The sequence below is a fragment of the Taeniopygia guttata genome, chromosome 4A, assembly GCF_048771995.1.
Source record: "Taeniopygia guttata chromosome 4A, bTaeGut7.mat, whole genome shotgun sequence".
Taxonomy (NCBI): Eukaryota; Metazoa; Chordata; class Aves; order Passeriformes; family Estrildidae; genus Taeniopygia; species Taeniopygia guttata.
In genome coordinates this window covers 3,939,921-3,960,522 of record NC_133029.1, presented here as the reverse complement: position 1 = coordinate 3,960,522, position 20,602 = coordinate 3,939,921, and the positions used below count along the sequence as shown (strand labels likewise).

At 37.9% G+C, this 20,602-nt stretch overlaps 1 protein-coding gene across 4 annotated transcripts in view; it reads right to left on the bottom strand.

The window, feature by feature from the left end:
* CHM (CHM Rab escort protein) overlaps window positions 1-20,602 on the bottom strand; it is a 52,343-nt gene that overhangs the window by 18,802 nt on the left and 12,939 nt on the right. For 3 of the 4 annotated variants that reach the window (XM_030272420.4, XM_030272419.4, XM_072929026.1), the window contains exons 3-8: window positions 18,848-18,920; window positions 17,555-17,679; window positions 13,497-13,917; window positions 12,307-12,423; window positions 11,536-11,656; window positions 9,047-9,272 (exon numbers count right to left, since the gene is read on the bottom strand). In XM_030272420.4, the coding sequence (XP_030128280.4) occupies window positions 9,047-9,272; window positions 11,536-11,656; window positions 12,307-12,423; window positions 13,497-13,917; window positions 17,555-17,679; window positions 18,848-18,920 (1,083 nt within the window). Of the gene's footprint in view, window positions 1-9,046; window positions 9,273-11,535; window positions 11,657-12,306; window positions 12,424-13,496; window positions 13,918-17,554; window positions 17,680-18,847; window positions 18,921-20,602 lie in introns of those variants that run through there. The other variant, XR_012055938.1, reaches the window with a different exon arrangement.

Below are 20,602 nucleotides of genomic sequence, written 5' to 3'. Positions count from 1 at the left end.
ATGACAAACTTGAAAACTTTCACTTTGCAAACCTGCCTTCCAAAAATGGCATTATTTTGTCATTCTACCATCAGATGAGGCAGTTCAAAGGCAGTCAGTCCCACAACCCCTTCTGACCTGCAGGACTGGGGCAGCCCAAGGAGCTGTCAGCACCACCAGGTACCATGGGACACCTGGAATACTCAGTTCCCTAAAAACACCCCTGCTCCTCATGGAAAATCAGAGATGCACCCCAAAAATCCCAGCCCTGGCTGTTTGGAGATTGTCAAAGATGACACAAAGGTTAAACATCCACCGAAGAACTCTTAGAACCCAGAGCTCTGGATTTATTATCTCTTATGCTGCAATCCACAGCTTCCTGCCTGACACAGCAGCTATCAGAATCTTTCAAACCAACTCAGAGGAGCTGATTTCATATCTTGCATATAAGAATAAAACTATTAACTTAACTACTAATGGATTCCTTAGTTAAAAACATCAATTACAGTTTTCCTTCAACCACAGCCAGGGGATTTTGATATATGCATTTTATTTTTCCAGCATGCTTTGAAAGAACTTTGCTACTTGGCTGCACAGAAATGTGAATTACTTCTTTCCAAGAGGAGTAACCTGGTATCCAGGGGATGAGGGCATGACCAGTTTTCATAGGCCAGCAGAAAACTTCTCTTTTAAAATGAAAATGGAAAGGAATTTTGATTGTGTTGCTAAACAATCACAAACAGCCAAAACACCTATTAGAACAGCCTAGCATGAAAAATGACACAGTTAGGATGGACTTGCCAAAAATATTTAAATACAGAAACTGAAATATTAAACTAAATGGCACCCCAATAATTTATGACAAAGTAAAATCATTGTGCTGGCATTACTTTCATACAATGGGCTATTCAAGATGATTTGACTGCACTTGAAGTACAAGGCAACTCTTTGATACCATTAACCCTAAATGACAGACATTTAAACTGATATTACTCTAATTAACTGGCGACTGCCTCCACCAATAATTCAAGTTTTGCTGAAAGATAGCAACAACACTGTACTCGGCTTCAACTTTGCCCTGGTGACATCAAATCATATTACAGCTAAATTAACAGTTGTGAAAATTTTTGGCCTGGTAGCCCTCCATCATACACAGCCTTTAAATGCCATTTCAGACCCCATCAAGGCAGAAATCAGGAGTAGCAATTTTTAATACAGCTGTGAAACAATGGGACATATTAAAAGCTGCATTTTTGACAGCATATTCGCAGTGATTTATGAGTTTGTATATAATTTGATTATTCTATTAATTTTACTGATTACTGATTCAGCTAATACAGTGAAGGTCACTTACAAAATAAATCTTCATTACATTTCACAGAAAGTAACTGCCTCCAACTAGTTGTTTTCTTTAATTAAACACTAATGTAACAAGAGAGAAAATAGGCTTCAGGGTTGCTGCATCTGTTGATACAAGAGGAGTTTACTGCTTTGATGTAATGCTCTGTGATATTAATTGAACAAAAATAGAATGTCTCTCCATTTGACATCTCGATTTCCAACACTGAGATACCACAAAAACACTCACATTACAGACTAAGCCTTAGTTCACTCTGAAAGAGTTTAAAACTGTATCAAATAATTTTACACCAAAATCTAGTTTTTATTTCTAGCATGTAATTAGTCTTCTGCTTTCTAAAATGCACGTTGTGATTAATTTAAAAACTGACTAATTTTTAATAGTGCATTTTTTCTGTAGTAAAAACTACTTGCTTCTCTCCTTAAAGCTGAATACTCCATGTAAGCACTGCAAGCTTTGGAGAAAGATCAAAGAAAAACATGGCAAGTGCTGAGATAATGAATTGTCCTTTTCAGTTTATTTTTACACACAGAGCAAGCTGTGACCTTGTTCTTACATTAAATTCTGTTTCCTGAAAGGCCCCTGGAACATCAGCCTTTCCTCCAATGTTGTTGTGTTCTAAAAGCATTAACAACTAGAGTCCAGACAAATCAAATAAATAAAACAGCTACAGCTACAAAAAATGATGGTTAATCTTTCCCAATAAAGGGTTTTCATACCAAAGTCAAAACTTGGCGTGTGCATCCACCTGGGTAGGGTAGCACCAAAAATAGCCCACAAAAAACAGCACCCAAAAACTAATGAAGAAAATTACCAATGTCATCCTGAACTGTCCTGGCATTTGGAGAGCTATGGAAAGGAAAATATATGACAGAAATGCTTAAGGAAGCAAATGAAGAGGCAAATATTTTGACTTTTTCCTGCAGGCTGTGTTCATTATTCCTGTGAAATTTAAAAAGGTGCTGTAAGATTAGAGAAGCTCTCTATGGTCTAAATCCATCAGCAACATGACAATTCTAAACTAATCACAAAGTTACAGCACTCAGTTCACTCACAAAGAGTATTTTGAACCTGTAGCCCACAATAAGATGATTTCTTTTCTCAGATCTCCCCTTCCTTCTGGAAAACCAGGCTGTGACTGGGAAATGCTGCAGGAAGAGGAGCTGGATGGCTGAGTTGGGGTATCAAATTTAACTTTAAAATAAGAAATTGCTCCTTTTGATTGCATGGAATTTAGACTGCATATACAGAAATATCCATTCACATCCTGTGAAACATTCTAGTAGTGAATACAGCATCTGCCAGTCAACCAGACAAGATAAAAACTGGTATGCTTGGTCTGGTTTAGAGCACAAAGCTCTAGCTACTTATCACTGATCCTAAATAGACCCTCTGTGCACTTCTCTCCATAATTACAAAATAGGGGTAATTTAAGTCTATTTCATCAGAGTCTGGCAAGGATTGGTATTTATTGTTCATGGATTCTGAATGATCACATTGCACTGCAGTACAACTATTTCAGGAGTTTTAACATTTGAGTTCCTATTTCTGATGAACTAGTTTTGGGGTTTGGGAAGTCACTGCTGCCTTTTACAGGCCCAACATTCCAATTCTGTTTCCCCAGTTCAAATGTTAGAAGATGATGCAATAAAAATCTTAATTCATCATATATTTCTATGTTCCTATACTTCAGCCTTACTTTGTGCCTGTGTAGATTTCTTAGGGTGTTTCTAAACATGAGGAAATTCTGTTGACAAAAATAAGACCATGTTTAATCTGTCTTTTCATTTCAACTAGTAATTAGTAATTTAAACAACTTCAGTACCAGCACTTTATTGCTGATAAAAGTCTCACGATACTGATGAGTCTTGTCACAATATAAAAGTGCTGTTTCTTAAAATTAACCACATTATCAACCTAACTTTTTCAAGGATATTGCAATTAACACTACTTTTTAGTGAATCAAGGTTAAGAGTCATTCTCTGGGATTCTAAACCCAATAAATAGATGATTTCTATGAATGTTAGGTGAGAAACCATCAGGCAATGTGTTTAAGTGGCCTAGAAATTATGGTTAAAGCACTGTGGCAACTGTAAAAAATTGCTACAGAGCTGGAGAGGGAAAAAAGAAAAAGGAAATAGAAGAGTCCAGTTGTTTCTGTGCTGCTGTGAGGGCAGGGAAGTGCAGAGGCACTCCCAAGCTCCTCTCTGGAGGAGCTGGAAGGATGGGGCCTGGCTGTAAACCCCATGGACCTTGTTGGAGAAGCAGCTGATCCTCACCCAAGGCCATTCAGCTGCCATTACACAACAGCTCTGCCCTCCCAGAGAAGCTGGGGAGAGCAGGACTGCAGGGCAAGGCACAAAACCCAGGCACTAGAACCAGTCACTAAGCATTAGCTCATCTAGAAAACCCATTTATGTGTTCTCAGCCTTCAGAAAAGACACAAAAATTCCAGTTCTCTTAACCCTCAATGAAATTCAAGGGCTATTTTACTAATTCTGTCGTGTTTAGGAAGCTACCTTTCTTTGTCTTCTGGTTAAATGAGAAAGGACTCTGCTAAATGCAGTTTGCCTCCTCATCTCAGATTTGCTCCAGTAATAAACAATCTTGTAATTTCCACAGTTCTCCTGATAATGCTGCAAATATTCACATATCTGAGTCAGAATTCTCAGGAAGACCATATAAAGCACAATCTGCACATTCCCACACAACCAGGGAGGAATTTCCTTGCTAAGGGACTGGTAAGAGGTAATACCAAGTAATATATTAAAATACATTTCCCTCCTATTATCACCATTATCCTAATTATTAAACCCTGAAGAAGTCATCTCACAATAGCATTTTTATTTTGTGCTTTTAGGTTCCAAATATGTTTTTAAAATGAACCAAGATGATCAAGAATGAGAGCAGGACAATGTAAGTCTGACCCCTCAATACAATTTCGTGACTGAGAACTTTTCCATGCCAAGTTAGGGATGGGAAATCAATGCACTTTGACAGCATCCATATGATTCAGAGCATCCCATGAAATAGATTCTAATGGCTGAAGGCCTTCATGAGGTATAACCTCCTGCAGAACACAATTTCTAGTCAGAAATAACAAGGAGCAGAACAGCTCTCATATTTGTAAGTAATTTTTTAAACAAAGAATTGACAAACGCTCACTTAGAAGATAAAATCTAAATGGGAAGGTATTCTCCAAGTTTCATCCACTTAATGCATTTTATAACAAAGGTTATTTCCAAATTAAAAGTCTTTTCCTGTCAAATTCTGAGAAATACTGTGGGCAAGGACACAAAAGCATTCCACAGCTGTATTAACGACAAGGCTCACTGATCTGTGAATAACCTGAAAAAAATGAAGATTATTGAGTTACTTTACCAATCTGTCCATCCATCACTAGTGAACAGGTCTCAGAATGATGGATTATCTCACTTCCCTCATGTTTATCCCAAGAAAGAGTTTCTCCTTAGAGGGAAAAGCAAACAACTGATCCTACAAACAATCCAGCTAACTCTGCTTGCCCATTTTGCATTCATCTGCCAACAAAGTGATAAGAAATATATCAAGTTTGTCTTTAAATGCCAACTACATTTGAAGTTTTATTATTTCCCTGAAATGCAAGTGAAAACAGTTAAGAAGAAAGCAGAGTGCAGTTACTGGTACTATTCAGTATTTTAGTACAACCCAAGCAATAGTGCTAAGTTGTCAGTAATTCCAATTACATTTTCTGGTCCAAAGAAATGGAATAATTAAAAATTATAAGAGATAGATAAATATGAAAATTAGGTATTTTGAAATGGAGGACTGAACTCATATCTCACTATGTTTTTTACATCACCTGTGATTGTTTCACATGTGCTGACACTCAAATCTATCACACGTGATTGTCACCAGGAATTAACATTGTTTGAATTTCTCATGAATTTCTCATTAATATGCTAAATCATACAATTTACACACAGAAAAGTTCTACATCTTGCTAACATGCAGACATGATACACATGTATAGATTTAGCTGAAAAACATGGTGTTCCGAATTTTTAATTATTACAGTCAGGTTTCCTGAAGTCCAGTCTTGATTTTAGACAACTAAAACCTTTCTAGAATGTAACAGGGTCATAATTGGGAATTTTAAAGGACCTGAGACTACCCCAGAAGCTCTGACAGTTGTAGCAGGTAATAGTGCACACATAAAGGTAAAACTGATTATTCATTTTTAAATATATACAGGAACCTTTGGAATCAATCAGACTATCCATCTTATCTCAGCCTGGCCTCTTAATCTTCCTGTAAATATGGGCACTGAAAGAGATGGAACTGTCTTAATCAGATCCTTCCTCCATCACTAAATTACTGCTGTCACTGTCACGGAGACAGAAAATTACAATTTCAGCCATAATCTGTAGGAACTACCACAAAGAGTGACACTGCCCACTGAATGCACAATGGGAAGGCTCAAAGTCTGTTTATAGGAAATACACATCATTAACCAACTACCCCTAAAAGTCAGGGACTCACCAATTCCTCTGGCCAAGCAGCTGAGGATATTCCAGCACCTACTGCCACCCCAACATCTCAGCTTTTGGATAACTCTTAACAAAGACATGAGACACAACGTGTCACTGCAGAACCTTTGTGACATGACACAGTGTACAGTCACCAATTCCCTCTGAAAGTTCACATGGGAGAAAACCACTGCTTCTCAGAAAGTCAATCCATTTGCATGTTTATATTTGCAGGAGTCCAGAGGAAAGAATCTGAAACCAAACTGAAGAGACACCTTGCCTGCTCTGCCCCAAATTCAGTGTGTTCACAAAGCTAACACAGCAGCAGATGTAGAGGCTTGTCTGGGTTTTCCTCAAGAATGAGATATTATCATATTCTCTTTTACTTAACATCACACTATTGCTACATCATTAGAAAGGAGGAGTCAGAACAGTTTAGTACCAAGAATGAAGCAAAGGAAGCTGTTAAGGGCCAGTGAAGTTTTGCTGCTTGTCAGCTCAGGAGAGCAGGAGGCTCCCAATGACCTTCCTTGTTCCACGACTCCAATTTATGAAGACAGAAACCTCCCATCTGTACCTCACCATATTGGGATGTACATTATAGTGATATAAAAGTTTAATTTTCTCTCCTAAACCATCCCTGCTTAAACCAATAAAGAAGGAAGAGCGCTTCTGCTCACTCGAGTGTCGTCAGCAGTTCCAAAAGGTTGTGGTGTTTATGCAGGATTCATTTGGGATGCAAGGATGTGACTTACAAATGTCTTTGACTCATTCCCATCAATATGCATGTGTGCCATTTATAACAGTAGCCTTGATGAGAACACACAGTGTAACTGGCTGCAAGAAACGCTTAAGAGGTTTACATTAAAGCAGAATATAGAACAGTGGTTAGAAATCACAGGCCAGGTGACACCTTCCTCTGATAAGCTGGTGATAAAAGCTGTAGGCTGTGATCTATAGGCTCTGGCGTTGCCTCTTTACTCCACAGCCCCAGCAGCATTCTTCACATACGGCTCACTTTGAGCAAGACAATCCTGAGGGCAGAGCAACTTTAAAAATTGTGATTAATCTCAAAAAATACTATGGTTGCCTCCTAAATTGTTCACTTAAAAAGAAAAGACAATTTTTCAAGAAGTTTTGTAGTAGAATGTTTGTAATACAAACCTTTCAGAAGTATAATTGCTTTTTGGTTAGACAGCTTAATTTGCTTCATCTATTAAAATACCGTCTTTGGTGTAGAACTTAGACATTTTAGCAAAAAAACTCCAAAATGCAGCAATCAATGATCTGAAATAGAAAGTTCAGGCCATCTGAAGAACTCCTGCCATCACAGAATGATTTTCTGGTACGAATATTTATAATACTTCTAGACACCTCTACTGCTAACTCGTGAAATATACTCCTGTTACACATCAGAAAACTGCATGTGCTGGTTATTAAATAAAAAATTAAGCCAGAGGGATTTTGAGAATGCAAGAAAAATGACATGGATAAGAATCTACACAGCAAAAAAAGCAAACAAAATTTTAATTTTAATTATTCAATTTACTTTTTTCCCCCAGGTATTTGAAGGTTGAACTGCCAAAATTGTACTACCTCGATGGCTCTGATAATATTCTGATTTATTAATCTGCTGGTCACTTACAGATACCTGGCCTCACATGAAGTCCCACAAAGACACAAACATCCATAAAAATCCAGAAACACAAGTTCTGTTGCATGACTGCAGGCAGAGTAGTTACCTAACCTCAATTCTTGTTCACAAATTATCTGCCCCATCACCTAATTACGTAGGTCTGCACTTTAAATCACCATGTAAATACAGCTCAAGGAGCAGATGAAAGGCTACTGACAGAAGATGGTAGCAAATAACATTTCTATTCAATGGAGCACAATTATTCCAGAATGTTTCTATCAACATATAACTGCATCCATCCTATAAACAGCCAAGCAGGATCAAGCTGTTAAGGCCATTCTTCTGGCAGTAATTTAAGGACTATTCTGGAGAAGAGAAACAGAATCTATCACAAACAGGAATACCCAACAACCTGCTGTAAACCACAGTTTCATAGTAGCACACATGTAAAAAGCAGAACTAGTCCAGCACCAAACAAAGCAGGTAAGACCCTGCACTGTTATTTAAAGGACTGATGTACAAATATATCACTCAGACAAACTGGCCTCACCAGGCAAAACTGCTTTTTTTAAACAGAGCTAATGTTTACTTCAGACCTACAGGTTACCACATTAAACCCACATTGAGCAGATGGAAAGGCTGCTTGCCAGCAAAAGCAAAGATGAAAAAAAAACCCTCAGCCTTTTAAAAGGCAGTTGAACTGTTGGAAACAACTGAAATGAAAACCACCCACCCTCTGCACACGGGTCCTTGATGGTCCCCAAAAGCACCAAGCACCAGCCAGAACCACGGGCCAGGGACACCTCAGGAGCCAGGGCAAGGACTGCACTGCCACTGCCACACTGAAGGGGATCTTGGTTTATCCTGGAATCAACTGGGCTTCTTTGTTTTACTTGCTTTCTAAGGCTCAGGGAGTGGAGAACATATGGCTGCTGTTTGGGATGTCAGACTGTAGCATGGCTCAGTGAAACAGAGCTGCATGGGATCTCCTCTGCTGTTCAGTTCATAGGAGATGGAACCTTGCAGTCGACAGAGAGCTACAAAATGATGCCAAGAGCATAATACATGATTTCACACCAATTGCTCTGTTTGTATAAAAGTCTGTGATGTAGAAAGGTTTGTTTTAAATCTAATTGTAAACTGGACACATGGCACCATTCTCCTCTTTCAGAATAATCCAATTCATTGGTAAATATATACCTGTGAATGGCAGATGCTTTCTCAGCATTAATTAGTAACACAAACTGACAACATGGACCTTCCTGCAGCTTCAGGAAAGACTCACATGCACTGTTTTTCAACCTATCCAAATGCACAGTCACCCTTTTGGACAGATATTACTGAGTCTCCTCTGTCAGATTTAAAAAGGAGCAGCTACATATGGGTTAAATTAAATGGCTTTCTCATTATTAACTTACTCACAGCAGCCACCACAGCCAGCAGCTACTACAAGCTGCATTTGTAATACAATGAAAAATGTTGCCAAGTATTATCCTAGTGAATGATACCTCTAACATTACAAGGGTTTCCTTTTTGGAATAGGTCTGGGTAAGTGAGGCTTACCTGCAGAAGCACTGTGGGATCTCTCCTTGCCCATACAGAGGGAACAAAAACGGGGTGTTGCCATAGCGGCCAAGGCACTGCAGGAATTTTTTTGTTGCCTGAAGACCTTCCAGAGTGCTGCTCTCAGTCTCTGACACCATTGCAATGGAGTGAAGGATGAAGTGCTGCAAGCTGGGGGTCAGCTTCCGTGTCTGGAGGAACTGAGCAAACGTGCTGCTCTCGTAGGCTGAGGGAAGAGCACACGAGGCACTGAGCACACTGTAACATCTGCACTGTCTCCTGTGCTTCCACTCAAGTGCTTTTGGATTCCAGCAAGTGAGTTTTTCAACAAACACCTTGCTGAAAATGGATCATCCAATCCATGAAAGTTAGAAGAACTACTCCCAGAAAGTGAGTTCTCAGAACACAGAAATAGCACTCCATTCAAATATTTCAAAATATCACCAACCTACTTTATGGGTCTTCAATGGCATTGCCTATTCATTGTTAGACTTGAAATGTGATCTAACTTGACTTGTTAGACTTGATCTAACTCCATTTCCCAATCCTGAGAGAAAAGTGAGAAACTGTGGGCAAAAATCCATTGAAGTGCTTTGGGATGCTGTATCCAGTAAATTACTCAAAATATTACCCCAAATGACACCCACTCCAGAACAGGACTGCTGCATCCACACTGCCAGTGCTAGAGTGGATATCTTTGCTCAGAGAAACCACTCAGACAGTGCCACAATGCAGAGATGAGAAGGTGCAATATTTATTTCAATTTGATGACTTGCTGGCAACAAACAAATGTGGATGAGACAGAGAGAAGAAAGGGATCAAGGACTCCATCTCCCCTTTAAAATAATATTATTGCTGGCACATTTTGAAATTCAAAGAAACACAAGTCTTCTGGGAGATGTTTAAAGCATGTTGGCATTGATACATCTCTGAAAAGCTTTAGTCATCTTCATAACTGAAAGATTTTTTGCCAGGAAAAGATTGTATTAAGCAATAGCATATTTCCATACTATTCAGAGATCTGCTCTTATTTCAGTCCTGGATAAATTCCTAACTAGTTCAGAAACACTCCTGTCAGTACAGAGACCAGTATTATCAAGCTATATATTCTGTTCAAGATTCAACCACTGCTTTATTAGAAAATGTATCTTACTGCTCTTTGTACAGCCATGCAGAAAGTCATAAAATGACAGGGTTTTATTTTGTGTTTTATCATTCTAAAAAAATTCCCAAGTTTTCCTCACTTTAAACTTCTTACATAATTCCATATTTTACAAAAAACAAGCTTTAAAAAAATTCTTGACGCTCATGAACTCTTCCTATTAAAAGTCTGCCTTCCCACGAATGCAGTGATCTCATCAAGAGCAATTTTAAATTTCTGAAGATTTTACATTAGCCTAATCTGACTCAAAATATTCTCAATTACTTCTCTGGCTATTTTAAAATGTAGGAACAAAATCTGTTTAACTGTCCTGAAAGTAAATCTAATGTTATTTAGGTACATGAATCAATGGATTCATTTAAAATTGATGTGGCATCTCCTTGTTTTACTTAATAAATTTTCTAAATGCCACTAATATCCTCACTGAGCACCTCCGTTTCTTCCAACAGCAGCAAACTGAGATCACCTGTAATCAATAAACCACTTCAGCCTAATGAGTTTTTCCCCCTTCAGGATTTTCTGGAGTTCATTACAGACAATCCTTTTCTTAATCTTACCAGATCTTGATACTGACTGTTTTTCTCTTGCGTATGTATAATAATTTTCTCTGATGTTTGTAGTCCTCTCTCGTCACTATTTCTTTTTAACAGATTTTTTCTCTTTGCCTTAGTTTCCTTTCAGACTCCAAGAACTGAGAACATCTCTTCATTCTTTGTACTGAGGAGCACAAACCCAAAACACCTTCCTCCTGTTAAGCTGATTTCCGTCTTTGACCTGCTGCTCGTTATTCTTCACACACTATAGCTCAAATCTAGTCTGATTTCCTCTCATCTAAATAAGCCAACACTTGATAAAAGCACTTTGAACTTGCCCTTTACAACTAAAGAGCATTAAATTACATTCACTTTCATAGTTAAAAAATTCCATTTTCTCCATTTCTGATTTGTTGTAAAGCATTGCAAAGGTTTACCTAGTAATCAAAAAAAAAAAGACAGAACATTCAGATACATCACATTATTTTAAAAAATACCTGGGGGAGGGGAAGAAAACACTTAAAAATGACAAAAAGCATTTTGCAACCTTGGTGTAATATATAATTTTGCTGTTAAAGAAAAATGTAAATAATAAATTATGTGGGAACTAGAAGAGCAAGTGCTTAAGTAGAAGAATTTAACACTGAAGGGAAAAGGTCACAAAAAGGTCAAAGCATACTTTAAAAATGAATCTGTAAAAATAAACCACATGAAAACACAGGAGAGCTCTCAGAATTGTGCCTCCCTGAAGGAACTCCTCAGAAGGGAGTGTGCCTTGTTCAATGAGACACTACCTTGGTACTCCTCGGGGTGCTGTTCATAGTCCAAACAAAATGTCAGAAATTTCATAAGCATTCTCTTCTCCACCATGGTGAGCTGCCTGCTGTTGAAGATATCTGCTCTAGAACAAGGCACCTGCAAAGTATTTTTTAATAATTTCAGATACTTTCCACACTCTGAATGAAAAAAACATCAAGCAACAACAGCCTGATTAAATAACACACTTCAAATTACTGTTTTCAATTACAGTTATTTTCTTACATATTTATTTCCCCTGTTTTCTATTGTAACTAAAGTTACCAATTTTCCACAGTAAGAATATCCAAAAATCTTTTTTTATTTCCCTTCAATTTCACTTGCATCTCTAACTGCAGAGATAATCACTAGAGTTTGTATTAACTCTGCCAATATCTCCTGTTGCCATTATCACACTGATTTCTCTTGTATGCAACGAAGACAAATCAAGTCTATGTCAGAATCTTAAAACCTAAAATCTGTGAATCTTCAAGAATTAACTGCCAGTCAGTCATGGCCTAAACATTTAGCCTGAGGTAAAGATTTATGTCAATATGCTGGACTGCACAATTTTATTTTACTTTGATTTGATTTTATTTTAATATTTCTATATAACACATATAAACATATTTTCTTCCAGAAATTAAATCAAAATCATAATTAAGGAAAAAGCATCAGCTTCTTGTCACAAAAGTCTCAAAAAACCCATTTCAAGCTTCTTGACTTTCAGAAGAAGAGATGAAACACATGCAGCACATTATTTTCTGTACCTGTTCTACTTTCCCTTCTCGGAAGGCGAGAACTCGCGTGGTGTTTTTGAACTCAGCGTATCTGCTCACGTTGGACTTAATGAGGAGCTCAATTAACAGCCCCCGGGAGTAAAGCAACTGCACAGGGAGGAGAAAGGAAGTGGTGGGTGAAGAGAATCAGTGAAGCACCCAAGAAAATCCTCACCAGCCGCTCCCTAAATCACCTGAACCAAGAGGCACCTTTTCCACAGGTAAATTCCGTGACTCCCAAGCTAAGGTTTAGTCATATACAATTTAATTTTTCTAGAAGCTACAAATATATGATGAAATACAGAAGGGCCAGAAATGCAACTATGAACTGAAAATGTTTGTCTGTATTGAAAAGTCTCGTGGTCCTGAGGAACAGACTTTGCAAGATCACACAGGAACTTTCTGGACAAAGGTTTCCTGGGGCACCAACAAGGACACTACAAGGAAGCTGATGTTCCCTGCCAGGGAAACCCCAGCACAAACTCCCGGCCTTGCCCTGCTGACCACTCTTGTGTCTGAATTTCTGGGATTTGCTGCAATTAACACCATGTCCCACAGTGGGACAGCCAGAGTATAACAAGGATACAAAATAGCATTATCTGCTTAACCACCACCCACTGGCTGGTGTACAAGATGTCATTGCAAGGATGCTTGGAAGTGGGATCCACATTTGGAACACAGTTTGCAATAACGCATTTTGTAGTGTCTTTGCAAAGAATCAAATGAATTATTGAAGAGAGTTTATTTTTCAGTTTCCAGAGGTTTGAAAAATCTTTTTAGGCACAATATATAAAGTGATGCATTCAACTTTGAAAAAACTTCCCTGTGCTGTAAAAACCATTTTTTATCTTTTTAAAAAATCGCTATGCAGATTTCTCTTTCTTGTTTAAAAATACAGTTTTTAACGGTGCTACTTAAAAGAAGAGATTTTGCTGTTACTACCTAAGTGCTATATTTCATGGCAATATTCCTGAGCCGTGTCTTTTAAACTCTTTAGTTATAAACCACTTAAGGACACACATTAAATAGCTCATGTTTGTTTTAGGAGTAACAATTCTAACTTCTCAAGACTGGCTATTTTGCCTTAAAGGTGCTGTCTCAACGTGAAGGGTTTTAAAACAAATGTCAGCATTTTAAGCAAAGTAAAAGTACTTACACAAAAAGAGCCATTCCGTTCCTACCTTAGAAACTAAATCAATATTAAACCTTCTGCCTTCTCTAACAATTTGGGAATAGGAGATTTTCTTTGGTTCTTGGGCAGTGTTTTCGGAGGGTGCAGCTTCTGTCTGGGCCGGTTGCGGAGCGGGGTCGCCTGCAGCCGTGCCGGGAGCAGCTCCTGCCCCGTCCCCTTCACAGCTCGGGGGCTGCTCTGCCTCTGGGCTCTGTGGCTCCTCTCCAGGGCTCTCCACTGCTGGATTCTCTTTCTCCAACCCTGGAGGACCCCCCTCTGCTGCTGGACTCTCCTCTGATCCCAGAGGAATCCCCTCCGCTGCTGGGCTCGCCTTCTCCGGCCCTGGAGAAACCCCCTGGGCAGCAGGGGCTCCAAACACAGGCAGCTTTGGCAGTGCTCCAGCTTCTTCAACACCTTCAGCTGAATCCTGACTGATTAAAAACACAGAGGGGGAAGAGAGGGGGAAAAAATCTTTTTGAAGAGTCTTAAAAACTTGTTTGAAGTTTTGAGTCAGTGCCAGAACAGCAACCTCAAGCATTTCTAGGAAAAGCACTAGAATTTCTTTATCCTGGCCCATTTAGGTGCTCCACCCACTAACAAACTTTGGTTCTTTGGCTGCAAAGCTATAATTCAATAGACTATTTTTACTGAGGAGAAAAAACACCAACAAAAATTTGAGTTTTTACTTTACATATACTCAAAAGCTAGAAGTATCTCAAAATTAAAATCAAGGCCCTCATGATAAAAGAAACACAGCTACATAAACAATAGAAATGGACTATTTTGAAATAAAACCATTAACTTGACCAGGTGTTCCCTATGGATTAAAACCCATGAAGTTGAAAAGCAAATATGCATTATGGTCATTAAGCTGAGATACTGCCCTGAAGAAAACAGACAAGCTTTACACAACCAAGCTCCTCTGCAGCCAGGATCCCAGCAGGGCCATTGAGAACCACACCACTTGGACCCAAAGCTTCAGTAAAACTTTCAAATTCCTGTTTCAGCTCTGCCCTTGCATCCTAATTAGTTGTTCAAGCAGCAATGCTGTTATGCAAGTGCTCCAAATCCATGCACAGGGGATGAAGGCAGCCACAGGAGGGACATTCCCACATAACATTCACTCTGTACAGTTAATTTCCTTTCCACAACATTTCTTTAAAATTCCCCTTATAAAGCAGCCCTCCACTTTTAATCTCATCTTCTTGTTTTATGTTGAACTTCAATGACACCTCCCTTAGAAAGCAGGACTTTTGAACTTGGTTTAGTTTACACTACCACTGAGATGAATCAAATCAGTGTCATTGTAAGTGAAAGGAGTTCAGCAACAATTCCAAACTATCTTTTTATCTTTATACCACAAGCCATTAATGCCCTGAATAAACAATTTAACCTTGGCTGAAAACTAATGAACTATGATTTTAAAGGTGACCTGCAAACACAGAGTATTAACAGGATGGTTAAAATTCCCAGAACAGCAAGGAATTTCTCAGCATCAATACCAATGTGCTCCCTCACACACCTGCAGCCTTGCCGATGGAAGCAGGGGCGGGATTTCTGTTCAAAAAGGAACAAAAACCTGGTATCCTTTAAAAATTGCTCCTCATTTATGAACTCATAGAGTTCATATGGACTCATGAAAAGTTTGGAAGTGATCTCCCAGCCTGGGCACAGTCACCAGGAAGCACTTAAGCCATGACTGGGGTAAAATATTGCCCTGGGAAATACAGGAACTACTACAAGGAAACACTAATGAGAGAAGGCTGTTTCTGTACATTAATTATGTCTTTTTGCTTCAGATTGCCAGCATTAAGTAACTATAAAATATCAAAGAGAGATAAGTACTTTGTCAAATGTTCAAAAAACTGCTAAAAATAAAAAAAAAAAGTCAATTAACTTTTGGGGTTCTATTTGGATTTTGGGATTTTTTTAGGATTTTGGAATATGGTGTTTGTGAAAAGTGCAAAAGCTCTTGCCAGTAATTCAGTAACTAAGAATGAAGCTTTTATTTAACTCATCCTAAACCTTTATAACACACAATTTCATTCTAGCTTCTCCCAATCTCAATGAACAGTTCATCTCAATTTAAACACACTTACTACTTTTTAAAATCAAAATAAACTTGGATTCATAATACACTGTATTTTACTCTGAAAAGCAGCGTAACAGAAATATTTACATATTTTAAATCTCTATTCACTTCCCATTAAAGAATAGGTAAATCTTCATTGTTTGCAGCTTCACACTTTTTATAATGAGAGTCTAAAAACTGTATATAATCTAAATTCATGACATCCTTCCTATAGGACCAAATATCCCTGAATAATGTAAGAAACTGTCTACAAAAATGACTCAAATTGAACTTCTGTACAGACAATTCTTCTCCTAATTCAGAAAAAAATAATACATCTGCAGACAAATTGTTGTGTAAATTTAGAATATTATCTTCCACCATTCATCAATTAATGGTACTAACAAAGGAATATCTTAAAATGAATGTGTCTTATTAATGCCTTGTAACAGCAACCCCTTCAGATAGGTCAAATGAAAAATTGCCAACCAGCTGGTTAATTTATTCAGCACAGGTGTTCACTATTTATTTTTCAGCCATTTGCCTTTTTTCAATCCAGCTTGTTGTAGACACAGTATTCTTTCCCTTTGATGGATGCACTTTGTTCTAAGGCCATTCATTTCAGATTTGCACTGTGTATATTATACTGCTACCCAGCTGTTTATTCTTTCAAAATAAATGTTTAATGGTTACTTCATAGGAGTTACAAAAGTTAAGCAAAAACAACAGAATCTAGGCAGAACATGTAAATTGTCAGAAACACAGTAATTGACTCTCAGAAAGTTTGAAGTTCTTTTGGAGAACTTTTTCTTTGCCAGGTTTATTAATCTTTGTTCCTTGGGAGAAATGTTTTGGTTTTTTTTGGTAATGACCAAGATAGCACTGTACTGAGCTAAGTTGAATGCTTAAAAGCTTCATTTTACCCAAGCATAATCTCACTTCTAAGTGTGAAATCTCAGTGCTAGGGGGACTCATTTGGGAGCCAGCTATCAGTCAAAAATTATACACAAAATTAAAAGACTATGAAACCTTTCCATCTGATTGAATTCTGGTTCTGAACATTATTTATTATGACAACAGGATGACAATTACAATATCCAAGTTCTATTGCTTTAAAATGAGCATTAATTTATCTGCAATCCAGTCAAGCACCCTTACTGTGCAGCACTGAACCTTAGAAGAGTCTGAAGTCTGTGACCTTCAGGTTGTACATATGTAATTCACACTTTTTTTCCTCTACTTATGGTGTTTACAGAAAGAAATCTGTATTTCTCTATGAGTATGTGTCAGCATTTCATTTAGCTACCTATGGTATTTTCTTAGGGATTGAAGGTTAAACTTACAGAACTATCTCAAAGAATTTCCTCTCAAGAATTCTGGAGAATGTTGAGTACAAAATCCAGAAGATAAAAATAATAAATAAATAACAGTTCAGTTAGTTAAATTTATATTCAGTGGATTGAACTTCAGTAAATTAAATTCATTGCATATAAAAAGGACAAAGGGCAAATATTACTTTATAATTTTACCACAGGAAGTATTTCAGAGTTTCAGAACTGTTGTCCATTTGTGTTCCTGTTCTTTTGTATGTGGGTCATTTTACATGTAATTAGGGGTTTAATTTTTGACTATGAGAACAGCAGCTTTTAGGCAAATTAAGAATGGAAAAATTTAATTGATGGCAGTGCACAGCTGCCACCTACTACTAATATCTAAACACAACACTTCTGTTTCCTACTCAGAAGTATATCACAAACTCACAAAGTTGGCCAACAAATTACACTGCACCCAGAGAGGTCATTTAGGAAGGATCAGGTTGTTTCAGTGAATTGATTTCAACAAAGCACAAGGACATGAGAACATTTCAGAGGCCAGGGTTGCTTTTTGAGACAATGTGTAATATGGCAGCATGGTGAAACCCTTAAAACCAAAAGCACAATATGATCATTTACTCCAGGCATATAAAATTGTTCATGAATTTCTACATTTTTACTTACTCGCCAAAACAGAAATCTTCTACATGTTGAATAGTTTTATCCTTGCTGCTAAGAGGAATTGCTTCTTCATCCTCAAGGATCAGTTTTCTCCATTCCTCACATTCATCACTGAGATCTGTCTTTTGCTTAAAAGAACAAGTATAATATTACATATTATACTGTGCAAGCTGTTCTTGAACAATAAATCTCTGCAGACACAAATAATATGTACCATCTAAAGAAAAAAACCCTTTTAACTGTCCTAATGTTTTTTTTTTTTTTATTTATTTATATTTTTTGAGTTAAATCAGAGCTGGTTACTTTATTACCCCATGCCAGCATTTGTACTAAAGCATGGGCTCTAGTAATCTGAAATCCAGGCTTTAGTAGAGAGTTGAATGTAACTTGGAATACAATCTCATATCTACATACATACAATCTACATACAAAAGACAGGTTTGCCATAGCCAGGGTAGTTCCAGATTCTGTGACAAAACTCTTTGAATGGAGACCATATGGAAAAACTTGGTGATCTGGGGGATTACATTAATCTGTGCACACAGGAATCACTAAATCATACAACGCAACTCACAGGATATGAAGCTCTGGCGCTGAGCAAGTGCCCTGATTATGCCAGGAGCCAGCACAGTGTAAAGAGCAGGCATGAGACTGAGCTGAGAAACTTCCATCTTCTACGGCCCAACAGGCTCCGAGCATTTCCGTAAATAACAGAGCAGCCATTTGCTAATGCAGCCCTAGTGCTCCATCTCCTGAATAAATATCCTCCCTGGAAGATTTCTAGTGGACTGCCATGAATCAGATAAACTTTGGTCATTGAAAAATACACTATCAGCATTCATCTTTTTGTCCTGGTTACAGGACATTTCAATGCAAGGATCCAGCACCCACTTCTCTGCCTCTAAGGAAGAATCAGCTGAATACAAACGAGAAAAACAAAAGGGCTGAAACATCAGAGAGTGGAAAATAATCAAAGAGGAAATGGAAAATACCAGATTATCATAAAGGAACGGAAACAATGGTGGAGATTTTTCTTTTTAAGCTCAAGAACCCAGGAGTGTGGCTGAGCACCAGGCTGGTCTCAATCAGATTGACAAGGCAGGCACATCAGAGCCTCAGACTGCCAGGCCAGAGGGGTGAGGCTCAGCCAGGAAAGCTGGGAACTACAAACCTCTTTGATCTGTCAAATTACCAAAGAGCAAAAGCAGGGAGGTAATTTGTCTTGAAATAAATCATGCAAACAACAGAGATGCAATGTTAAGGAGGCCTAAAAGAAACAATTTGGGAAAATTTTACCTGATTTTCTTTAATCCAGGACAATAATCCTGAAAAACTAAAGCTGGCCCAGTTTCCACCATAGTAATTTCTCCTGTAAAGAAAAAAACAAAAGGAGAACTTGTTGGACAGGTAAAACAACTTTGTCAGATTTAAAGAAAAAACAACCAAGTCTGATACATTCAAAACATTTTACATGGCAAGATTTTTCAGATGCAAAATAGATAAAAATTATTATTTCACAACTCTTAATGAAATTCCTCTTTGTATGCATCTCTGACCACACACATTATAGTCCAAAATCAAATTATTTGTAGGGTAAATGGATAATGCTGAGAACAATACATGGGATGGTGTGAAGAAGAGGAAAACAGAGATAATACTGCTTTTTGGCCAAAACTGGCTATCTTATCCATTATGTCAAATACAGGAAAGTGCACTTTATTGTTTATTTACTGCTTACACAACGTATTTTGCCTATTACAGGCTGTGAAGATGCTCTGGCGAAACACACATTGAACTGCATGTACTGCAGGTGGAGCCAAAGGAACTGAATTTGTACAAAGTGATCATCCCTCCCTGAGCACTTCCCAGTTTCTATTTACCACCTTCTTGTTTGAAAAAGATTATTTACTGCTTTTAAATCACAGAAAATTAATAGTTATGCTGTAAATTAAAGGAAATTTCTGCTCTCTCTTTTTAAAATTTCTCTACCAATATTTCTCTAAACATCTGTTGGATTAGTTGGCTTTTGTTGTCATGCATAGCACATCTTAAATATTTAACAACTCTGAGAAGAAAAATAATAGAGCAATTACATTTTAAAAAGTCACCAGTCCTTGCAAAATTAAAGTTATTTCAGGATTTATCTCTGTTTTCTGGCAATGTGTACTGGCTCTTCAGAACCCTCAAAGATACCAAAAATACCCTCCTGAACAGATAGCTAATGTTATTGCATACACTAAAAAAAAAAAAAAAAGTAGGGAGGAAGATAGGGTTTGCATTTTAAAGAATAATGTGAAGGCTGTTAAATCAATCTTATCATAACCTCCTCCACTTTTAAATTGTAGAGATCAGTGTGATAACAGTGAAAAGCTAAATTCAGGTTAGATTCTCCTGACTAGATTTACGATGGGATGCTTTTGACAGGGCTTATCTGCACTGACAAAGACTTCATCAGGAGTGTCAGCCCTGCTCAGCACCAGAGCTGCTGCTCTGGACCACGGTGCTTACTTAGCATATGAAGGACAGATGTCTGCTGAGCACTGCCTAATTGCTCCTGACTACAAACTGACCTAAAAAAGTCTTTCAGCTCCTGCAAGGCAATAGTGAAGAACATAAATAGGACATCTTTTGCAAAGACAACAGAATCCAGCATTCACTGAATAAAGGTGGCTCCAACAAGGGATTGGGCAGCAGTGACAGCACAGCTCCTTCTGCACATGGTTCCCAGGCAGGAGCTCCAACCCCCTGGAACAGGAGTTCATCCTTACTTTGTGTGACTGACACGGTGAGCTCCAGAGCTACTGCTGTTTGGAATCACAGAGAACACAAAGCAATGAGCATTAAATCCATGAAATGCCCAATTCTGTGAGATTGCAATCTGTAAGAGACACTGACAGTTGTATGTGGTAACTTCTAGCTTTGTTTAAGCTGTCAGTGGTGCAGGGTAATTTTTTCATGTTTCTTCAGATTCTACAGAATAAAAAACTCAATATCCACGTATTATCTGTCATTTCTGGGATTTCTAAAAACCATGGCCATGAAGATTTATTT